This window comes from Copadichromis virginalis, linkage group LG7, assembly GCF_057382275.1.
Source record: "Copadichromis virginalis isolate Kocher_CV1m ecotype Utaka linkage group LG7, C_Virginalis_male_GT1.1, whole genome shotgun sequence".
Classification (NCBI taxonomy): Eukaryota; Metazoa; Chordata; class Actinopteri; order Cichliformes; family Cichlidae; genus Copadichromis; species Copadichromis virginalis.
The window spans coordinates 40,443,936-40,467,489 of NC_140624.1; the positions used below are offsets into that span (position 1 = coordinate 40,443,936).

Sequence of the window (23,554 nt, forward strand, 5' to 3'; positions counted from 1 at the left end):
AAAAAATATCCTCCACACCACTACAGCACCAGCAGCCTGAAGGGTTGATACAAGCCATGCATCGATGTTGTTGTTTATACCAAATTGTCACCCTACTATCTAAATGCTACAGGACAAATCAAGACTCATCAGACCAGGCAACAGTTTTCCAGTCTTTTGTTGTCCAATTTTGTTGATCCTGTTTGAATTGTAGCTTCAGTTTCTGCTCTTAGCTAACAGGAGTGGCACCTGATGTGGTCTTCTGCTGCTGTAACTCATCTGCTTCAAGGTTCAGCAGGTTCTCCATTCAGAGATGCTCTTTGCATAGCTTAATTGTAACGAGTGGCTATTTAACTCATAGTTACGTCCTTATCAGCTTGAAGCAGTGTAGCCATTCTCCTCTGACCTCTGACATCACAATGCATTCATACGTCTTCCACTTTCCCACTTTAGAATTCCATCAGTGTGATGTAAATAATGTGTATTTTACGATACTACCTTGTTAGTTAGGTCTGGATTATAATTGACCCCAATTCAGCCACATTTTAACTCCGAAGGCCTCGCGTGTGGAAACTGTGGCAATGCAGACTTCAAGGGGGTTCAAAGTTATTCAATCATTGACAGGTACAAACAGACAAACTGCTTACTCTTCATTTCTTTACAGTTAAAAGATGGGTGTCCCATATATACTTGAACGTGTGAGTGTGCAACAGTATGATGAAGTCCTGCTGCGGTGTTATTATGAGACATAGTGTCAATATTTCAAAGTATGATCATTATGCAAGCAAATAACAACCTTGAGTGTACTACCTCATGAGCTAATGGCTGTTTGTACAGAGAAGTGTCTGCAGTGATCAGCATTTTTGGAAACGGTCAATTTTTATTTTAAGAACTTTTCATTTTAATGCCGTAGTTTGCATTATATTTCACTGTCTACAGCCTATATGTAAACGAGCTTCTTTGAGAATAAAGCTAGTTCAGTGTCTATTCTCATAATACATACCAAAAAAGACCAAATAGCTGATAGCTAGGAGAAGTCAGAGAGCCAACCCGCAGCTGAACATGAATGTAGAGGAGCTGGAAAGAGTCTCTAGTTTCAAGTTGTTTTGCACACACATCTAAAAAATACCTAAAATAGACACACAACACACAGTGTCTTATTAAAACAACATACAACATATACAACATACACTGTATTTTCTGAGACCTCTGAGGAACATTAGCCTGCCTCAAAACCTCCTGGTGTCAAAACCTATTGGTTTACTATTAAAAAAGCTCTCTGAGCCCCTACAGGCTCCGCCTTTCTCAGGCGTCCCCCCCCCCCCCCCGAGGGGAGTGCTGGTGAAGGAACTGACAGTACCCTAAAAATCTAGAGGAAAAAAATCCAAATTTCTGCACTAAGAAATATTGCATTTATAAAAGATATTGTGCCCTCTCAAAACAGTCATTCCATCTCGAATCATCTTTCTGTGTGACAGTTAAGATAAACCTTTGGTGGTGGGGCTCACCTCAGGGGGAGATGACATCCTCTTCCCTCCCTGAAGGACCTGTGCAGCACTCGCTGTCTCAAGAGGGCACGCAGCATCCTACGGGACTGCACACACCCAGGACACCAGGTGTTTAAGCTGCTGCCGTCTGGCAGGAGGTTCAGGCTGCTGAGGTCCCGAACAAATAGACTCAAGGACAGCTTTTACAACAGGGCAATAGCCCTGATCAATGCAAATAGCTGACCTGACTGGATACCTCCCTGGACTTTTTTAGGGGGGAGGTAAAAATGTTTAAAATAATAACAATAATAATATTTATATTTATAACAAGGTGCAATAATAATTAATGTGCAATAATAACAGTGTGCAATACACATACACTTTAGTGTTAATATACTGTGTTGTGTTGTTTGTGTTGCATTGTGATGTGTCATATCGTGTCGTGTTGTGTTATATGTAGTGCTCATTGTACTATGTATGACTGTGCAATGACAATAAAGAGTTATCGTATCTTATCTTATCTTTATTAGTCCCACAAGTGGGAAATTTGCTAACCATCGCCAATTCACCTAAACATTTTTTAGTTCAGCTTTTAAACATATATAATGATTGCTGTGAAATGTTATCTTCATGCATCAAATGCTTTTCAAATATATACTTTTATATTTTATATACTTATTTTCTCCATTGTAATTACTACCTGTAATTACTACCACCTGAAATTACATGGAAACTCCACAATGTTGTTCTATTTAGATTAGAATAACTAGTGTGATACATATTAGCTATACCCGACTATTTCTATTGCATATTTTCTGCATGTATGTGACTAAGAATGTCATATTAAAACATTTTCTCCATTTTATTTTGCATTATTGTGAAACACAACTATTTTGTTTTCTTTGTTATGCTCAATGAACAGGAATGCTTTAAATGTTTTGGGTTTTTTTCTCCCGTAGTTTAATTCCCCAATTCATTGTTTATGTACCCGGTCCCAAATTATATATTCTGAATAGTCCAGTGAAATTTTCAGGCTTTTGACTTCACAAGTATTTATGTTCAAATATTGTCTCAAATTTCAAAGGAGAAAAAAGGCCTGAAAGTGGGTGAATGGGCCTTTTAAAAAAATGAAGCTAAAATTTCACAGCAATCTGTCCCAATTAAAATAAATAAATAAATACAATTTCCAGTTTGAGATGGACTGATGCAAAGAAAATCAAAAGATTGTCAGAGTATGTACTAGCTTACCTACAACAAGCTTTTTAAGTGGTTTGAATAGCTAAAAGAAGAATTCACATTCCCTATCACAGAGCCTACATAGACTCCTACTGGCATCTTCAACTAAAGACTTAAATCTAATAAACAGGAAAGAGTTTTTAATAAACTGCAAACTGGGAAGCAAACTAAAGTCATCTCAATATGATGTTTTTGAGTATGAATTTAAGCAATATGCTTCACATGGGAAACTAACATTAATACGGCTGTATCACAAGATAGATGACGGGTGAGCTACCAGAGGGCAGTGATGCAAGAGTTAAATAATATCTTGGAATATTTCTAACTGAAGCAATCAAGTGTACCACAGTTAAGTGGCTCAGACCTGAAGCATATATCAGATGGAACAAATAACATACTCAACGAGACTTCAAAACAATTTATCAAACGTTGGAGGCCGGTTGCCTATAGCAATCCCGACTCAGTTTGCTAATCTGAGTTAACTGACAGAAACAATACGCATAAATATGTCCTAGAAAGTTACTTACTGCTCACACATACCTGTATGCACACACCATGGTGGGGTCTCTTCCCTCTCTCTCTGGTGTTATTTTTGCTTTTTTGCAGCTATTTTTTCCAGTTTTCATCTTTATTTATTCTATTTTTTTTATCTATTGAATTTTGTATCTGTCTCTTTACTCCTTGCAGAGTAAGGAGATGGGATACTTATGTATCTAACTATCCAGATAAAAACAGAGTAGATGAAACAAGAGTCTGAATTGTACACGTAAATGCATGAAGGTCTAAATTTACTGTGACTACAACCTGATTTTCCAAAAAAAGTGTCATGTGGTAAAATGTAAATAAAAGCAAAACACAGTGATTTTTAAATCCTCAAAATCCTATACTTTACTGGAACATTTTACTATTTCATGAAAAAATATTACCTCATTTTGAATCTGATGGCAGCAACACATCTCAAAAAAGACAGGGGCAACAAAAGGGTTGAAAAGTAAGTGCTAAAGTATTAAAAAGGAAAAAAAAAACCTGGAGGAATATTTTGCAATTAAGGGTGTTTTGTAACAGGTCAGTAATATGATTGGGTTTAAACCGAATCATGTTAGAGAGGCAGAGCTCACAAACACCAATCTGCAAAAAGCTGCATCTTTATAATGTGAAACAACTTCAGAATGATCTTCCTCAGTTACGAAGTATAAAGTACTGGCCATTGTAGGTTGAATACATGTTTTTCTATCAAAATGATAAGTAGTCTCTCTTTATATGACATCCTTTTGTTTGTTAACCAATTTTAATTAACAATAATATTAGTAATTGTAATAATAAATCACACCCACAGGTGTTTCTCTAAAGACACGGTTTAATCTAAGTGTTAAACATTAAAAAACATTTGATGATGTTGAACGTCAACGCTGTCTCTAAGACGAGAATCAAAGAAACTCCTGCTAAAAACAAAAGTCACTATCACGATTCCAGTAAAAAAAAAATCTTAGAAATGGTAGATGACAACATAAATGTATGAAAATGATGATTTTCAAAATTTACAGTTGTCTCATGTCCACATCATATTACAGTGACAGTTTTTCAACACTTCAGCCTAACATATCATTTTTTATTGACATAGTCTCAGTTATTATTCATTTTTAAATTTTAAAGAAATTACCCAATTTCCTTCGGGGCCAATAACGTTTATTGAATTGAACTGAATTGAATTGAAAGATTTAAAGAGATCAAGGAAAATTGTGGTTTAGCAAAGATACGAGAGTGAGAATTTAACAATCAATGGCAGTGAATCAGTCCACGTTTATGGTATCACCTGTTGCCGTCGATTCAAGGCACCAGTTTTTGTTTTAATTTTCACCTGAGCAAAGTCCCCATATACATCTTAATCATATGTTACTATTTCTTTCCATGGTTTTTCCCCATTTGGGCCATTGGAACAGTCCAACAGTACTAGCATGTTGTAATGAACCCTCACCTAACCACACTGAGAAAAGCACATAGTCCTCGTGTGTCACGTATAACTTTCCTTCCTGGTGTCAGGAAAACTTTAACCAGCCTTTTATGAATGATTTAACGTCCAAGGTAATAGCTGGCACTTAGATAAATCTCTAAATCTGGATTCTACAACCCCGGGTTAAAGCCATTACGGACTTTGGCCAAGAGGTTCAAGGTATGTAAACTGAACTGACTTATCTTTCATTGCAATAAATAATACTTTCATATTGTGGCACATGTGTGTTGTACTAAAACTGCACACAGAGTATTAGCCAGAAACTGAGTGGAAACTAGCTTGGGAATGAAAAAAAGCAAACATCCATCCAGTTATACACTACAGGCAAGCATGCACAGATTCAGAGTTCATCAGTGCTTGCTCTGCTTTAACAGCTTATTTACTGATGTCACTAATGCTTTTTCAGGGGTAGCTCCTGAAAAAAATTCAGGTTCACTTAACTCTAGACTATGTAAAACTGTTGTCTGAAAACTAATTGCAAAAGTCTATATTCAGTCATTAGCACTGAAAAGTTAAAAAGCTACGTGTTTGTTTGTGTCGCTACTCCTCCAGCTCATTTCCTTTTCCTGCAAAGAGAAGACTTGACAGAACAAAACGAAACTGCTACTGACTGAGAACACCTACTGCAGCTCTTTTTGGACCACATTTTCTTCATCTTACTTGGAAAAAATATAATGACGTACACTTGAAAAAGATTTTAAAAATGCATGTAGTAAAGTTGGATTTCAAACCTTTACAATTTTTTTTACTTTTAAAAGCAGAAAATTTGTTATATTTTTTAAGCCATTTCTGTCTCATTGGTTTATCACTGGATATGTGTCTTCACCATATCGTTCATTTACTCTGGCTTGCGTTGCTCATTGCCAACTTGAATCCATTTTTTTTTTATATCTTTGAAACAGAAGGCTTTGGATCAAATTTAATAGGCACAAAGCTTAAAAATATATTTTCCACTGTTTTCTAAAAAGAAGGGTTATAAAAAGCATCATAGAGCTATCTAATGCCCAAACTGATACTGCCTAAACATTTTTTCACAATACCAGTGGGAAATCAAACAGAGGAATGAACCGGGCACATCTTTTCTCTTTCTCCTCTGGCTCACCTACACCTCAGAGTCCTCTGACCTGCTCTCTGTGGCTGCAGCTGCCCTGTTAGCATGGACAACAGCAGCGTGAACTGTGTGAAACAGAAGGCTGCCCATGTCTTCGTCATTCTTACCAAAGAATTTTCCCTTCTGCAGGGTATCAATGAGTGAAGTGTTACAACAGGCAAGGAGCACACTCACGCCAATCCCTTTATATTCCTTGACCAGCCCTAGAAAAGCAGCCAAGCCTGCTGAATCTATGAAAGGGATTGCAGAACAGTCTAAAACTATTGTGTGAAACTCCAATTCTCTTTGGACCAGTCTCACTACAACATCTCCGTTATTTTTCTCTCCGTTCGCCTTGGCCTGCTTCACAGACGCATCTTTGGCCTTCTTCTCTGCCTTTTTCCTTTTGGTCAGCTCAAAGAAGGGTTCGACTCCGACAGCTTTGTAGAGAGACTTGAGAAAAGACTCCTTATTGGCGTAGTACAAAGGAGCCTGGAAGCGGAATATTTGAACCCGAGATGGTGCCACAAGGTTCTTATACTCTTCCAAGTCCTCGTAAAAATCAGTGTCATCAACCCGGCCCAGGAGGGAGACCTGACATCAAACCCCAGAGTGTTGAGATTATTCACAATTACTTGAATCATTTTCCAATTATTAGTATAAGCATCATTTAAAATGACCTTATTTGCTTACCTTTGGATTTTGAGTCCTAAAGATGAAGCAGATCATGGAAAAGATTATTCCTACAAGGAGGCCCAGCTCCACACTGATCAGAGCCGTGGCTGACATGGCAACCAGCCAAACGATGGCGTCATTTCGGCTCGCACGCCACTTAGCCGGTACATCCCTGAACTTTCTCAGTGCCCCCCGAAGGCTAACAATTATGATACAAGCAAGCACACATTTCTGGAGAGCTTGGAAGAAAGGTGCAAAGAAGAGGAGGACAAGGAGGACTACCAGGGCACTGATCAGACTTGACACCTGGTGGAGATGGTAGAAGACAGACAGAGCTGATAGTTATGAAGAAATCAAATTACCACACAAATACTAACACCGCACACTTGACGTCAGGACAGACTTGAAAAAGGTTACAAGAAAATGTTTTCTCTCACAGGAAAGTTTGAGCAGGATAATAACGTGGAGGTCTGAGCTGTCACCAGTGATGAACCTAACCCTGGGTAATCAGACTAAGTCTTGGCAATCAGCAAAAAAAGAAAATAATCAATCTAATGGACATACATCAAAAAACATTCACATTTTTTGCAAAAAAGTCCATTTAGGTTAGGGTTAGGGTTATCACCAGTGATGACTTACAACTCAGAAGGTATTCCCCAAGGCATTTTTAGTACGTCACTTGCTTTCACCAGCAATTTCACAACTAAATGTAGTGAGAACACTTTTTTCCAAGATCTTCAAGTGAGAGATTTTAGACTATTCCTTCAGGTCAAAGAAGAAATGTACCTGTGTCTTGCAGCCTGTGGAGTCCTTCACCATTGTTTTTGCCAGTGCTGCACTGGTGGTGAATGAGTGGAAGAAGGAGGGAATGATATTACAGAAGCCGATAGCCAGCATCTCCTGGTTGGGACGAACGGTGTAGCCATGTTTCTTAGCAAACATTTCAGACAAAGACACCGTGAAGGCAAAACTACAAGACAAAAATAATATTTTTGGTGAATATTTAGGTTTTGCAAATTCATCTCACCTGAGGTCAGCATGTTTTCTAGCAACTTATCAAACATTATTTAACGGATCAAGAAGGCTTTTTAGAAAGTTCAGCAGTTTGAAGAATCTAACTTCCCATACCACTTTCCTTTAAAAAAGATACAAACAATAGAGGTGGAAATGACCTTAGGTGTGTGTGTTTTGAAAGGAAAGCCCAGTCAAAACTCAAAGTCGTGCATCCCGCCCAGACAATAATGTGGCTACTGATATGTATCTGTAATAACTAAGATTAGAGGCACATGTTCCTGCAAAGTCAACCTGCTGTTAAACTGGTTTCACTTTACCTAATGACTGCCAAAGGAATGGCATCCAGCACCACACGGGACATCAGACTAAAGCCGGGCAGCTGGGGAGGCATGAACCCTGTGGGGATGTGACCAGAAACGCTAGAGCCATAACGGCTGTTCAGCTCTCCAAAATGACTGGCTAGTGTAGCTCCGGCCACTACTACAAGCTCAGTGGGGAGAGGCATCTTCAGACGATCCTTATAGCGTTCCTGAATCTCCTTTGCTGCCACTGAAATAAAAATGTATTGTGAAATAAAAATCCATGTTAAAGAAAATTTTATTTTTCCAGGTTACATTATATTGATATTATATACGTATCCAAATGTGACTGACCTAATATTGAGATACAGATGGCACTAGTGATGAGGTCACACAGGTTGGTCTTGTGAATGTTGGAGAAGATGTTGAACCAGGTAACGACTACTGTGCCATAGCCCTGGTGACGTGGAATCTTTAAACCCAGGAGGTATTTAGCCTGCACGGTCAGGATGGTGAAGGACGCTCCGGTGGCAAAGCCATCGAGCATGGGAGCCGAAAGGTAAACTGAGACAAATCCCAGTCGAAACACTGCCATCAAAACCTGCCGAGGAGACAAGGATGTAGAGGAGAGAGAGAGTAAAAAAAAAAAACATGCTGGTCTGTTAAGTGGCTGCAGGTGTTTTGATCGATTTGTGAAAAAGGTTCAAGTTAGAAGCATATAGAAACCAAAGTCCAGTGTGACGTGTGGAAATTTAAGCCCAAAAAGGAAAAGAATAAATACCAGAAAACTGGAAAAATTCTAATGCAATAGCTGTGAGATCATCATCATAATAATGACCCTTCCACAGAAACACATCGTCTAACTGTGCTGTATTATTTTACCATCCTTAATTAAAGCATTATCACTGTAGTCGGATGAAACACTTGGTCAGGCTGCATACATTGTGTGAAAAAGTAATTACTCCCTTGTTAAATCATGAATTAACTGTGATTGAGCCCATTTTTTGAAAAACCAAGTTCAATTACATTAGCTAAACCCAGACCTGATTACTAAGAAAAATGCAGAATAAAAAAAATACCTTCAATAGAACCTGTCTGACAAACTGAAGTAGGCTGAAAGAGCTAAAAATGAAATGTATCATGCCACAATTTAAATACATTTAAATAAACAGCTGAGAATCAAAGTCATTGATATCTATCAGGAAGTGTCATAAAGCCATTTCTAAGGGTTTGGTACTCTAGCAAACCACACACCATTATCCACAAATGGAGAAAGCTTGGGATAGTGGTGAACCTTCCCAGGAGTGAACGGCCTACCAAAATTACTCCAAGAGCACACTGATGACTCACCCAGGAGGCCACAGAAGAACCCAGACTAACATCTAAAGAACTGTCTCAGTTGCCTCAGTTAATGTCAGTGTAAATGATCCAACAATAAGAAAGAGACTGGGTAAAAATGGCATCCATGGGCAGTGAAAACCACTGGTGACCAAAAAGAGCGCAAAGGTTCATCTTATCCAGGTCGCTGCTCGTGCGGTCGACAGGCCAGTCAGCTGATTCTGATTATCAAACAACATCCTGACCATTCCAAAGATTTTGGGGACTTTTTGGAAGGTTTGAATCCCATTATATCTGGTATAAAACTACATCCGCATTTAATAAAGAACAGACAAATATGGTGGTGGTAGTGTGATGATCTCGGGCTGCTTTGCTGCTTAAGGATCTGGGTGACTTGCTGTAATTGATGGAACTGAATGAATTCTGTTCTCTACCTGAAAATTCTGATGGAAAATGACAAAATTAAGTTCTGGAGTAGCCTAGACTTAAATCAGATCGAGATGCTTAGCTAGGTTTAAATCGGTTATTCATGATCAAAACCCCCAATGTGGCTGATTTAAAATGATTTTGCAAAGAAGAGTTGGCCAAATTCTTCCACAGTGATGTGAAAGACTCATTGTCTGTTATTGCAAATGGTTGATTGCAGTTCTTGCTGCAAAGGACTGCAAAACCAGTTATTAAGTTTAGGGTCCAATTGCTATTTTGCACAGAGTCAGATAGATTTTAATAACTTTTTTTCTCTTTATTAAGTGAAATCAACGTTCGTAAAACTACATTTTTGTATTTACTCGGGTTATCTTTGTATAATAATAAAATATGTTTGACGATCAGAAACATGAAACTGCAACAAATCTGCAGAAAAATAAGAAAACAGGAAGAGGGCCAACACTTGTTCATAGCACTGTATCAGTGTGTGCATCTTGCCAACAAAGGTGCTTGAAAAACAGAATACACAGAAAAACAATTGTGCTCTTTACCTGGTAGACTCCAGCCAGGAATGTAACAGCAACAGCAATGCTGATGGCGTAACACTCCTTCCCACACTGCATACCCATTAACTCCACAGTGTGAACTTTAGTGACTGTGAGGTTTATGCCCAGTGTATCATTAAGGACATCAATATTAGACACTGCTGAGTCCTCACTGAGGTCAAAACCTGCCTTGAACACCTCCCTATCCACCACCTGTAGAAAAAAGAAAATGACAACATAAAATCTTTAGCTGCATGCTTAACATGCACGTGGGAGATTGACCAGATTCTGATTTATTACCTGTCCAATCATGAGGCTCATGAGGCTGAAGATGCCTACAGACACATGCCTGGATGTCCCCATGAGGAAGTAGATGATGTTAGCATAAAACGAGGTGTATAGGCCATATATGGGCTCCACCCCTGCCAGCAGGCAGTAAGCAATGGCCTGTGGTACCAAGATGATACCTACAATCATCCCAGACATCACATCACCCCAGACATACTCTTTAATGTTGTATTTAGGCAACCAGCGCATCACAGGGAAAAACCCTGACAGGGTGGATCGGATTCTGGGCACAGAGCAAGTTACAGCTTGCTTCAGCTTTGATTTAAGGACTGACACTGCAGGCTTTCGCTGGCGAACTTGTCGCTCCAAGAGAATGGGTATGGCCGGTGGGGTTTCTGTGGTGTTGGCAGCTTCCTCCATGGTCTCAGAGAGGAAGAAGAGGGAGCACAGTGTAAGGAAAAGGGAAGCGTTGACGATGAAGTGGTCAGCTTTGCTCCTGCGAAAGAGAGGGACAAATACAGTTTTATATCCAGTGATTCCTACTTGAGTGCATTGTTTGTAACTTTGAGATCTAACAAATTTGTTGACGGCTGTCAGAATGGTCCATTTAAACCATTTTCATCCAAAAGTTCAGCTTGGACTCCATCTTTTAAGGATTCCTTAAGTCACAGTTCTCATGACATGCAAATGCTGTTCTCTGTAACGGTCCCACGTTTTTGTGATGACATAGTGTAATTTTGCTGATGTTTTTTCTTTGTGCATTCTTCCACGTCCTTTAAACTGCTGATTCAGAGCTCTGTGTGAGAACGTTCACTCGGGGTTATGAATTAACTTAACACTATCTTTCTTTGTAAATAAACTAACAACAGGGCAAGGGTTAATTAGCTCCATTGAAAATCCATGACAAGATGTGCCATTAAGTTAAACTTCCTCACTGTCTAGAAGCAAACATACCACACACACACACACACACACACACACACACACACACACACACAAACACACACACACACGATTTAAATATAATATGGACAAGGTTAAATTGTGATATGATGTAAGGCACAAGTGAAACATAGCTTATCTTATACCCCTACACTCTTTAATTGTGGCTATGCTGGGGTTGAGTGGGGGCAAGGTTACTGAAGACCAAAGCGATTACTGACAATGGCCTTATAAACACAGAACAAAACATGACTGCAGTCGTTATAAAATGATCCCTGGTGCTGGTTTTGGAAAAGAGAAATATAAATGGAAAGGAAAGCCCATATGTTGGATAGACCTATCCAGTAGTGCCTTTCCCCCCCAATAATAGCTAGAAAAGACTCCAGCCCCACATGCAACTCTAAATTGAGTAAGGGGTTAAGAAAATGAATGAGAAAACTAAGGTTTGTCTAGTTGGAAGCTTGCATTCATTTGAGTTTACTTCGTCATATCTAACATTCCAATAGTTTAGTGAATTCACTCATGTGCAAACCATTACAGCTCCCAGTAGATGAAGCCTAATGACTGTGGTGAATTTCATATTTTGACCTAGTGCAACACTGAGTTAACATTTGGTATTTTTAGTGAAATTTCTTAAAAACTATTACCATGAAAATTGTTTCAGGGATTCAAAGGACAAAGCCTAATCTTACAGCTATCATGTATGACTTATCCTTATCCTTATATTTTATAGCCTCCAAATATGTGAGATTCCCAGACAATAATCCAAATGTGTTTTGACACATTTGTTCAGTGAAACGTTTGATCAAATATGAATGAAATTTGCAACAGCACTTACATCATCAGGTCATTTTAGCAATATTTTAACCATATTTGATACACTTCAAGCACTTTTCTGCCTCAAATCTACTGCCAATTTAGAATCACCAATTAAGCTAGCTCACATTTCTCTGGACTGTGAGAGGAAACCTTAAGGACAAATATGCAATCTCAGCACAGAACCAGGGAATGTCTTGCTGTGAGACAATAGAGCTAACAACTGCACAAACATGCAGTCCAAATGCCTGCAGAACTTGTGTTTTGCGCTGTTTAGCATGCTAAAACTAGCCATGATGAAAATAAAATTGAAATTGTCAGTATGAGCTTGCTAGATTCTTTTTATTATCACCTAGCTTAAAGTAGGCATGAAACACTATACATACTACGCTTTAGTACATGAATTCTAACTCTAAAATTTGTCATAGGTTTTCAAGTTGCAGTGAAACTGGGTCAAAAGTGTCTAAATGTAGCATAGCAACATATTTGTCCCAAAGCACAGAAGGTCACGAGGTGGTTGATGGGCTAACTATTACACCACATACAATAACTAACTCAAAATAAGTCAAATTAAACAAAAAAAAAAAATGCTTTAGGTACTGTTTTTGGTGACAGGGATGAATGAAAAAAATTATCCACTATCTATACAGATGCTGCTATAGCTCACCTGGTTAAACAGTGTGATTCTGAAGTGCTGTACTGTATGCTTGTAAGTTTTCTCCCCAACAAAAACAAAAAGGTCGACGAAACGTCGTCACCTGCAGATGCCTTTGGTTTCATTCTATAATACTGGACTTATTTTTCTACAAGGTTTGAACTTTGAGAGTGTTTAAACGAGAGAAAGTGTGAAAATGTTCATGCCTGTCTGAGAAAAGTGTATAAAGTGTGTAGTGAGGGGTTTTACAGCCTTAAGACAGCTATAGTAATTGTAAAAAATAAAACTGGCTACTTCGCAGATTTCACTCATTGCGGGTTATTTTTAGAACATAACTCGAGGGACCGCTGCAATAAATCATAATTAAACTGTATTGTCCCTTTTTAATCATTGCTTCTTAAGCAGCAGGCGGTCCATTATCGCTGGCTAGCTATTTCATAAATGAGGACTATGTGGAGGACAGGGTTTTTTGAGCTAGGTGTATTAGTAGGCCACTCTATGTTTGATTTTTCTTCCTTCAATGTCATCAGGATCAGGATCAGCTCTGACCTATAAGCAAAGCATTATGATTTCACAGTTTTACAGGCTTATTAGTTACTCAGCATTTTGACTGCATAGGTCTTGACATTTATTGGAATGAAGCCTCAATACTATTTACTGAAGTGTTAAATTAACCAAACCTCTAATTTTTAAAAAACCTTTTTGTTCTAAATATCTAGGGAAGATTATCAGAGCTTTGTCGCTTGTAAACACATAATGTTCAACTAGCTTTTAAAAGCCATTACAGTTGCACCGAGTATAATTTATATATAGATATTAACTTGTCAGCACATTCCTGGTGTTCAACAATACAGTAGCAGCAGCGCTGCAGCTAAGATAACATGTCTCAGAAACCATAAAAAAAACCAAGTGACATATAATCTGTCTGTGCGATCAGAACGCTGACATGTGCTGTGATTTACTGTAGACTTCCTGTGGCAGCGCTGGCTGTTATGTAGTCAATGGCTTGATAGGAATTGTTTATCTTTTATATATTTGCTGTTTTTGTTTCTGATTAGTTTTGCTCATATTTAACTTTTATGTTGCTTTTTATTAAACTCGCTGTCTCTGGGTAGTTTTGTTTAGCGAGCAAAAACTGTTCAGGCAGCACAGAATCGGCTCCTTTGAAGCAACAAACAAGTCTATGTTCATGTGGGTATCATAAATCTCACCTGAAGTTTCTAACTGATAGAAGTGACAGGAGATAAATTGTGACCGTTCTCATTGACGAAAAACACATAAAAAGAAATCAAGAGCTGGCTTGCTGTTTGCTTGGTAGCTCACCCCCGCCAGCAGATACAATCTGTAAAGATTAACTGCTTTGAGGAATAGAACTCACACTGAGGACCCAAACAAATTTAGTTCATTTAGTTCAGTGTCAGCCCCGAAAAGCACCGAAACCAACTGATTGAAGGTGTGACAGTCAGCCGTTTCTAATCAAAGTTTTCTGCCTTTAATCATGTGATGAAAGCACTTCTCAGCTGCTTAGAATTCACCTTGGAGTCCATCCCAGCTGTCATTTAATCTCAAAATATAAATTTGTGTATACCACAAAAAGTGACTAAATTATGCCAGGTCTGCATATTATGTGCATACGCAGAAACTTTCATAGTATTGCAGTGACCTAAAGTACACAGATAGAAAATGTGGCATTCCACATAATGAGCACTAAATCTGAGGTCTTCCAAAGCCAACAGTCCTTCTGCAGGCAACTTGTGTTGAAGCTAACCTCAAGTCAGAGAACCGGCATTTTTGCAAGTCATTACACTCGTTTAAGTCAGGCTCCAGAATTGTTTCACACAGATGTGATGTCAAAAATGACAGCGAGGATAACATCTAGAGCAGCGGTCCCCAACCCCCGGGCCTCGGACCGGTACCGGTCCATGAGTCGTTTGGTACCGGGCCGCGAGAGTTGAGGCTCAGGTGTGAAATGTATGGTTTTCAGGGTTTTTATCAGTTTTCAGCGTTATTTTGTTATCGTTTTTATCGTTAACTCGGTTTTCCTGGGTCTTTTCACGTGTGTTATGAATAAATCTTCTTTTCTTCGGTACCGGTACTAGTTTTATTTTTGTTGTATTTATCCGCGACACCTTAAAGGCCGGTCCGTGAAAATAATGTCGGGCATAAACTGGTCCGTGGCGCAAAAAAGGTTGGGGACCGCTGATCTAGAGAGAAAAACACTGAGTAAGCTAAATTGTCACACAACCGCTCCATGCCAGCTTAGCGCAGTAGGTGTAATTTATCATTAATACCGCTGAAACATCTCTAATCTGAAATGGGTGGAACTAAATAAAACACCTTTCTCTGTGGTGTTCAAAACCTTTGCAAATGGGGAATAAATAATTACAAAAACTCCTGAAATAACACAGACATCTGTTCCCTGCAGACTAACTACTCTCACTATAAAGAACAACTTTGAACTGTGCTTCCCAGTGAAAAACAAACTCAGCTTTCAAAGCCAGAATTTCCTCTACGTCCAAATCCAAATTCATAGAAAAGTTCCAGTCAGTGAAATTTAATAATGCACTCACCTGTAGAGTCACTGGCACAACTACAAATAGCCGTCTTCACTGTGTCATATTTAAGTCAACTCTGAGTGTATTTTTCTCTTCCTGTCCTCAAATCTCAGATGTCATGCAAGCAGTCAGACCAGTCGATGTGAGAGCTGAATGTATATGGTGAGATAAGAGCAGCAGTTCCCTCCCTACTGGGTTGATAGCTGGGAGTGGGTGGGTCTTGTATTTATATGCAAGTGTGTTTGTTGGCAAGAGGTTAAATTGAGTCAATTTTTTACTGGATCACAGTGTTTATCCACTCTGTTGGATGGCTCGGGCCGTGATTGTGTTTGCAATGTTAAAATGGACCTAGACTCTGTGTCAACATATCCATAGTATTTAAATATATCTTGTAGACAGAGTGGATTACAAGGCAAACAGAACCTAAGGTGTGACAAGCAGAGAATTGCTGCTGGGAAACAGCTTTCCTTAAAATAAACTCATGTCACCTGTGAGTTAAGTGGTCTTTGCATAATGATTTAAACAATGATTTGTTCCTATATGACTGGATTAAAAAACACAAAGCACACACAGAATGAGTAACATTGCACCAATAGCGTATTAATGAATTAGCACCTTAATCTAATCTGAGGTTATATCAGCTATTTTATAAGGTACAAGGTTCGGTAATTGATTAAAGTTCTTAATAGACACACATATAATCATTTAAAAATAATTCAGTATTGTGTAATATAAAGAAAAATCTGACATGGTAGTATTTTTTTTTCATCAAAGCACATTTAATTAGGATTTACAATAAATATGGTATTTGTGCTTCCGGATAAAAAGGCATTCGTATCTTACTAACCAATTTACATGTGTTTTTTTCAAGTCATAGGCAACTGCAGGTGTCAAATTGCTTCATTAGCATGTAAATCTTCCACAGAGATTGTGAATCCCTGTCACTAGAGAAGGGAAGGCAACACTTTGCCTACATTTGTCAGAGATCTTGATGAAAATAAACATATACATACTGTTTTACAAGGCGTTACCTGCTTCGCGAAAGCTGTAAAAGCAAAACCAAAAAGGCACCTGGGAGGTGGAAAAACAAATTCAGCAGTCAAAATGTGCCAACATAACATTTCGCAGCAGTGCGCACGAACACTGAAAACTTTCAGTTTTAGTGCATTGACTGAATATTGCAGAGAAACTGTGACACACCAGCCCTTTACAAGCTGAGGAACCTATACTGACTCAGTAGCTGTGTTACTGATTGAATCAGTAGCTTTTTAAAGGCGATCTCGCCTGATGGGGGACTGTGAGAGTTGCTCCAGGCTCAAATGAAATTACTCGGTTACTCTGGTTAAAATCTTTCTAAAACGATCAGGAAAACAGTCCTGGTATCTTTGCACTGAGCTTATTACACTTTAACAGGTTAAACCAGCATTTCTTAACAGCTATGCAGCTGTTCCACTTCATACCTCATCACTATATTCCAAGGCAGTGCACTGTGAAGTGTGAGGTCGTGTGGATGAGCAGTTGTTATATTTCAGCTTAATCTGTTTTATATTAGCAGCTCATTCCAATAAGCCTTTGCATGTGAGATGTTTATGAAACATTGGTGAATTGCATTGTACAGAGTCTGCAAGTGTGGCATTAAGCATTTATTAAATAAACTCAATCACAATCCTGGGACACCAACTGATCTCAGCATTATTGCACATCAGCTAACAGCTGTCCTGATGCCTTTTCACACATCCACTTGGTGAATCTAATTTAGGTCCAATATTTAAGCTGTCTTAATGCTGCCGTGCATTTGCAAGCCAGCCCGGTCCTGCTCTAAATGATGTTTCTGACCTAATCAGATAATCACAGTATCAATTGTCATTGATGCTTGTACCTGTCGCTTTTTCTTGGTCTCAGCTGGTCTTCTGATCAAATTAGTGGTTCGCTTTGCATTTTAAAGTTTCCATGGACAAGATACAGAGTCTGAATATGACAGGTGTTTGATGGCACAGAAGTTCTGTATGAATGGTTGAACCTTAAATGTAGTAAAAAGTGATTTGAGTTCACAGAGTAGAAAAACATTTTATAGAATATTGGGAAAAATAACGTTTTCGTAGGACCTTGATTAATCGATCAAATGATTAACAGATCGTGAGTTTGACAGTACCAGCGTTCAGTTGCTGTATGTGTCTTGGGAGTATGAAAAGGGGAATATTGGCAATTAATGGCCCATGCTTACACAGACATTCGGGTGTGTCTAAATTTATCTAAACTGACAGGTGAAAAATATTCAAAATAGTTGCCAGTCTTCCCAGGTGTGGATGTCCCAGCAAATCTACCCCAAGGTGAGATCACAGAAATTGCCAAAAAACCCCAAACAAAAGCTACATTTCAGACTCTGCAAACTATTTTATTACATCAATGTAGGACTGTAAACCTCAATACAATTGGGTAGACAAAACAGAAAGCTGAACATGACATACTGCTAATAAAACCATTTAATAGCCACACTTTGTCACATAGCTAAATTCAACATCCAAACAGCCTCCAGGGATGTTTTGCTGTTTCTGTTGCACCTGTGACCGAGGGTTTCTAATATGAAGATAAATGCTTGGCAGGGCACGAGGGGCCAAAACTATTAAGCCCATTTTGAATGAAGAATTTTTATCTAAATGTGGACTGAACAAACCCGAGGATATCATTAATGAGAAAAATGATAATGGGGGGAAAAGCAATTGGTAAAAGCACTTTACCATGGAGTAGAATAAAGAAAACACTAAGTAACCTTATGAAACTGATAGTGTACTTATGATAGTTACATAAGTAAACCAATAAAACAAATCATCAGTCTGTCATCTCATAGTAAGAAGACTCTAGGTTTAAAGCTGTTCAAAGACATGACCGTCAGGTTATCTGATGATTCCAAAATACCTGGTGGCGTTCATGGATTGGTTATTTGAATCTGTGTTATCCTGTTAAATAAAATACTAATACTACTAATAATAATGAATTAATTATGAGAGAGTTAAGCCAAGGGTAACAGAGCCTTCATGCATTGAGTACATGAAATCCACAGAATTCCACAGGAATAAATTGGCATCCAATAAATGTTAAATGTCCAAATGTAGCTGTACAGGACCTAATGCTAACAATCAACATAAAACATGTGTTACGACAATTACAGTGCTGTGCAAAAAAAACTCTTCTTGAGCAACCCTTCATTTCTTTATATTTTGCTTCCAAGGAGCCAGACTTTCTTGTGATTTTTAAAAATGGTTGTGAGCAGGCTTTCTGAAGGTCCTTCAGAGTTCTTCTTTAAACATTGGCTGCTTTTTCACTGACTTTCAATCCAATCTTTGCACTGATAATTTTCAGAGGAAACCGATTTGTTTGTTAAGCTACTTATCACTGACATTTGAATCATTCAAACTTAAAAAACACACCTGAGTCTAACCAGTGTTGTTTCTACACATAAAAAGAACCAATTTTAAATTATATCTTTAGGAACTTTGTTACAAACATTCTCAATTTGGTCACTTTTCTTTTTGTTCAATCTCCAAATAATGTCAAAGAAAGTGGCAGGCCTAAAACTATCTGTAGCAGATGAACAGTATCTGAAATTCATGACCTTAAGAAACAAGAAAAAAGACTGGACACCGGGGCGGATCTAGAGAAATTTTCTTAGGGTGGCATGGAAATCAGATGGGGTGGCAAAATCAAAGCAATTTCTTCACACGTATGCAGGTGTTACTTCTGTAATAAGTACTATATATGGTTAAAATACATCAAATAGAGCAAGTATAGTCTTCATATAAATATAGTCTGTAACTTTCTTATTGGTTTCAGCCCAGATAATTAGACACTCAATTATATAAAAAGGTGAATTTTGAGTACTGTATAATCTATGTAATAAATAAACATGTAGCCCAATAAGAATAAAATCAAGAAAGCTACACAACATGAGGTGGATCAGTTAGAAATACAAGTCTAACTAGAAGTTAGTTGTGACAAGGCGTTACCTGCTTCGCGAAAGCTGTAAAAGCAAAACCAAAAAGGCACCTGTGACGTCATACTTTTGCGACTTCGGGAAAAACCGGCGTAAAACAAAAAACTGTACTTAAGCTGCGTGAAACCGCCTCTGTCCGCCGATCAACTGACCCTGACCCTAACCCACACCCTAACCCTTTAATAAACAGTAAGCAGAATTGATATTGTCCTTGCAACATTGGAATTTCATAAATGCACAAATGGCTTGGCACGCAAAGGAATAACGTCACAACAATGTGATTGGTCACTTGCAATGTTGAACCTGGAACAACATTTTCATGATGGTCTGGGAACAACACCAACACGAGGATATCAGATCATCCTTCCCTCCCCACAGCCTGGACCTGAACATTACTGAGGCAGTTTGGGATCATGCTGACAGAGAACAGAACAAAAGACAGTCAATATTAATTAAAAAGCTATAATGTTTGTTCAAGAAGTCTGGAGAACTTTTCCTGAAGACGACTTCAAGAAATTACAAGAAAGCTTGCCAAAGAGGGTTCAGGCTGTGTTTAAAGAATAAAGATGGTCAAACCAAATACTGACTTTCAAGTTTGTTAGCAATGTACAAACTCTGTTTTTGGATAATGTACCGTATTTCCGTGTAATTTTGCCCTTTAGAAAAATCCTTGTACTTATTTCCCACTTTAGCTAAACAAAATGACACAAGAGCACTCTGAGTGCACACTGCCCCTCCCAGAAGGGCAAGAGTTATACTAAAACAGTGATGTTTATGATGTTTTTATTACAACATGCTGCCGTTAGTCTGTTTTTATTACAACATGTTGCTGTCTGACCCATGACTTTGAAACATTACATACCATATTGTTGTATTTTATTATCTTTACCTCTGTGATTGGAGCCAAGTTGCTCTCTCCATGCTGTACATGCTCGCTCCATATTTGTGATAGATTACTCGATTTTTTTTGTCTAGGTGAACTTTGACCTTGTTCACTAACAATGAAGTTCAAGGTCAAATGCTTAGCCCGTCAGGGTATTCATGTCTCCCACGGCCTAGTATATTGTCATTAAATTTGAAGACAATGAATAAAAACACTGTGGGTAATATAATGTTTTTACTGATTTTCACATTTGGTGTGACCTTGATTGGTTTCACCAAAATTAAATCAGCTTGAGCTGTTACTGACAAAGTTTGAACATATCTTAAAAACTGAGCACACTAGACTGCTAACAAACAAACATACAGACAAACAAACATGACCGATTACGTCCTCCCTGCCTCAGGGGTGTGAATGAGGGGTGGCTAAATCATAGTATTTATATGTTGTTTTAACAACAAAGGAGCTCTGAAGAAGTTTTTAAAACTCTAAACTTGATGTAGTTATAGTCAAAACCTTCAAGAGTAAGACCAAAGAAATGTAATCAGGTGTTGAAATTCTCCAGTGAAACAGTGCAATGATAACATAATTGGAATATGTCAAACTTTTTAAGATTCTGTAGCTTTTTTTTTTTTTTCAGATTAATTGTTCCTGAGGGACAAACATGCAAATTTTGGCACAGATTGTTTGTTATCTGCTTGTTGCTGTTATCTAAATAAGTCTGCAAGGGATAATAAATAGGGCTGAAATTCACAGTAAAGGACACTGTGTCTCTCTGTGTGTGCAAGTGTGTGGGTGTGTCCCTCAATGCATTATATGCTAGACTGAATGGCATATTTGTCAGTGAGATGTGGTAATTTGCTTCTTTATCTTCACTCAGTCACTATTGCGCTGTTGATATTGCACTCGTCTTTGAAGTGACAGTTTCTTCAGTCTTGTAGCATTTGTTTGTCTCTTTCAGTAAAGACCCTTATCTTTTTCCATCTGAAAGGATTACTGCACTGCCCCTTTAAATCCACCGGCAGCATGCATATGTCTGCAAGCCTGCTCCACCATCTACATGCTTCATCATGCTTTTCGGACACAGTCTTGGTTAAACACAAGCAATGTGAGGCAGGACTTACCCAGAGCGAAAGAGCTTGAATGTGTCCTGAAGGCAACACTGGCCATAACTCCCTGAGTCCTGCCTCCTCGTTCACTATCAGTCTGTTTTCCTCTGTACTGTTGTCCACTTTGCTGCTTGCTGACAATATCTGGCTTCTTCCTGCTTCCTACTGCAAAGCATGATGGGAGCAGCAGCCCCTCTTGTCCTTGGCAGCCTGTTGTCCGTGGAGAAGAGCCTGGCGGGGGGATGGGGAGAGAATATGAGAGAAGGAGAGAGTGAGAGAGAGGAACCGTTGTCTGTGGATGATGGAAACCATGGTAACTAAGCTCCTGCTAGTGCGTGTGTGTGCATATTAGTAAAGATGATGCATTTTGAGTATAAAATTTTATCATATTTCAGTATTATCATAAGGGAACAAACAAATCCCGTTCTTTCCTATTCAGCTCATAAACACACCTCATATTTACACTGTCATTAATTTAACGATTAATGATGTCTTTTAAATCAGCGGTCTCCAACCTTTTTTGCGCCACGGACCGGTTTATGCCCGACAATATTTTCACGGACTGGCCTTTAAGGTGTCGCGGATAAATACAACAAAATAAAACTAGTACCGGTACCGAAAAAAAGAAGATTTATTCATAACACACATGAAAAGACCCAGGAAAACCGAGTAAACGATAAAAACGATAACAAAATAACGCTGAAAACCGATAAAAACCCTGAAAACCATACATTTCACACCTGAGCCTCAACTCTCGCGGCCCGGTACCAAACGACTCACGGACCGGTACCGGTCTGAGGCCCGGGGGTTGGGGACCGCTGTTTTAAATAACAGATAAAAATATTCTGTGCCTCTCATGATCATCTGGAAAAGGGGCAGAATTATGCTCATTTCCTGCTTTAAGAGCTTAGTGTTGTGATTAGTGTGATTCACTATGTGAAACAAGCTGTTTTAGCTCCCTTCTCTCTTGCTTTTGTCATGGTCCGGGTGAATACGGGGTGTTTCCACTCTGCTGGGCTCCACCTTCAGACGGAGACTCCAATCAGCTTCCACACCTGGTTCCAATCAAGTCACCTGCATATAAGACCAGCGTTCACGACAGACCCCTGCCAGATCTTCTGCTAACACATGTTAGTGCTAGGCCGCCAAGCCCTTGCGAGAACTCTGGATTACTGTTTTTTCTCCTCACCGTGTTTTCTTTCCTTTTTCGCCATAGGACCCATCTGCCTGCCTCCCTGCTCAGCTCCCCACTCCAAGCCTATTCTGGATCTGCTTTGGACACTCCTCACCCGGAACCCCCTGGACACTCCCTCCTCGATTGACACGCCAAATCTGCAACGCTGACTTCACACCTCCCTCCAAGCCGCTGCCCCCTTTCTCCATTCCCCCGGATCCCTCTGTGGAATCCAGCCCTCAGAGTTTCTCGTTCACAGTCTTGCCTCACAGTTTTCCGCTCATAGCTTTCACAGTTCATAGCATGCATAGGTTATAGCATTCTTAGTTTTCTGTTTTGTAACTTCGCTCAGCTCTGTAAATAAACTCTGTGCTCACGCCCGTTTTGCCTCCCTCTGTGTCTGCATTTGAGTCCACACCCACTGCCTGGCCCTCTCGGCCGTAACAGTAAGATCTGGCCACAATATGGACGCAGCAGACGCAGAGCGGACTGCCATTCAGAAACAAGGCGCCATCCTAGGTCACCACGAGCAATCCATTCAATATCTCCTGGCTTCGCAGAAAGACCTTGGTGAGGGACAGGCTAAGATCTTTGCTGCCCTGGAAGCCCTACAAGCTAACCTCACGCCCGTGCCGCGTCCCGCCCCCGAACCCGCGGTCCCCGCACAAGTCACTCAGCCGTCTGCTTCGTCCCCCGCCTCGGCTTCCGCGCTCCAAAGTGGGCTGATTTTTCGCGACGCATCATCTCCAGAGCCCGAATCTTTTTCTGGGGATCCGGGGAGCTGCACGGGGTTCCTGCGTCAGTGCGACCTGGTATTCGGCCGCTCACCGCGCACCTTCGTTGACGACGCCGCTCGGGTTTCCTATTTCATAGGGAAATTACGGGATCGTGCTCTAAGATGGGCGGAAGGATACCTGTCAAGCCATCCCTTGCAAGCCTGCTCCTACGATAACTTCCTGGGTGAGTTTAAAAGGACATTCGCTCATCCTGTCTCTGAGGGCAGTTCGGCCCGCAAGTTGTTAAAGTTGCGCCAGGGTCGCCGCA

General features: G+C 39.5%; 1 protein-coding gene and 1 long non-coding RNA gene across 3 annotated transcripts; one reads left to right on the forward strand and one right to left on the reverse strand.

The window, feature by feature from the left end:
- Window positions 1-3,574: 3,574 nt before the first annotated feature.
- On the reverse strand, window positions 3,575-21,769 carry slc26a1 (solute carrier family 26 member 1). 2 transcript variants are annotated; one of them, XM_085463363.1, is made up of 8 exons: window positions 21,352-21,769; window positions 10,401-10,884; window positions 10,107-10,313; window positions 8,146-8,392; window positions 7,810-8,041; window positions 7,265-7,448; window positions 6,497-6,784; window positions 3,575-6,397 (listed from the first exon to the last, which is right to left on the reverse strand). In XM_085463363.1, exons 2-8 carry the CDS (start codon window positions 10,806-10,808, stop codon window positions 5,816-5,818), a joined length of 2,148 nt encoding a protein of 715 aa, XP_085319489.1. In that variant the 5' UTR covers window positions 10,809-10,884; window positions 21,352-21,769; the 3' UTR covers window positions 3,575-5,815. The 2 variants fall into 2 exon arrangements, with proteins under 2 accessions (XP_085319489.1, XP_085319490.1); XM_085463364.1 differs by lacking the exon at window positions 21,352-21,769 and adding an exon at window positions 15,372-15,469.
- A 546-nt stretch (window positions 21,770-22,315) lies between these two features.
- On the forward strand, window positions 22,316-22,892 carry LOC146705629 (uncharacterized). Its single transcript, XR_014921717.1, has 2 exons — window positions 22,316-22,466; window positions 22,553-22,892. It is a non-coding gene; the product is annotated as an uncharacterized LOC146705629 (long non-coding RNA).
- The last annotated feature ends 662 nt before the right edge of the window (window positions 22,893-23,554 follow it).

Coding starts and splice junctions, on each gene's coding strand:
- slc26a1 (XM_085463363.1), bottom strand. CDS start 10,808: ATGGAGGAAGCTGCCAACACCACAGAAACCCCACCGGCCATACCCATT. Junction 8,393..10,106: donor TCCTGGCTGGAGTCTACCAG/GTAAAGAGCACA, acceptor TCTCCTCGGCAG/GTTTTGATGGCAGTGTTTCG. Junction 8,042..8,145: donor CATCTGTATCTCAATATTAG/GTCAGTCACATT, acceptor TTTTTATTTCAG/TGGCAGCAAAGGAGATTCAG.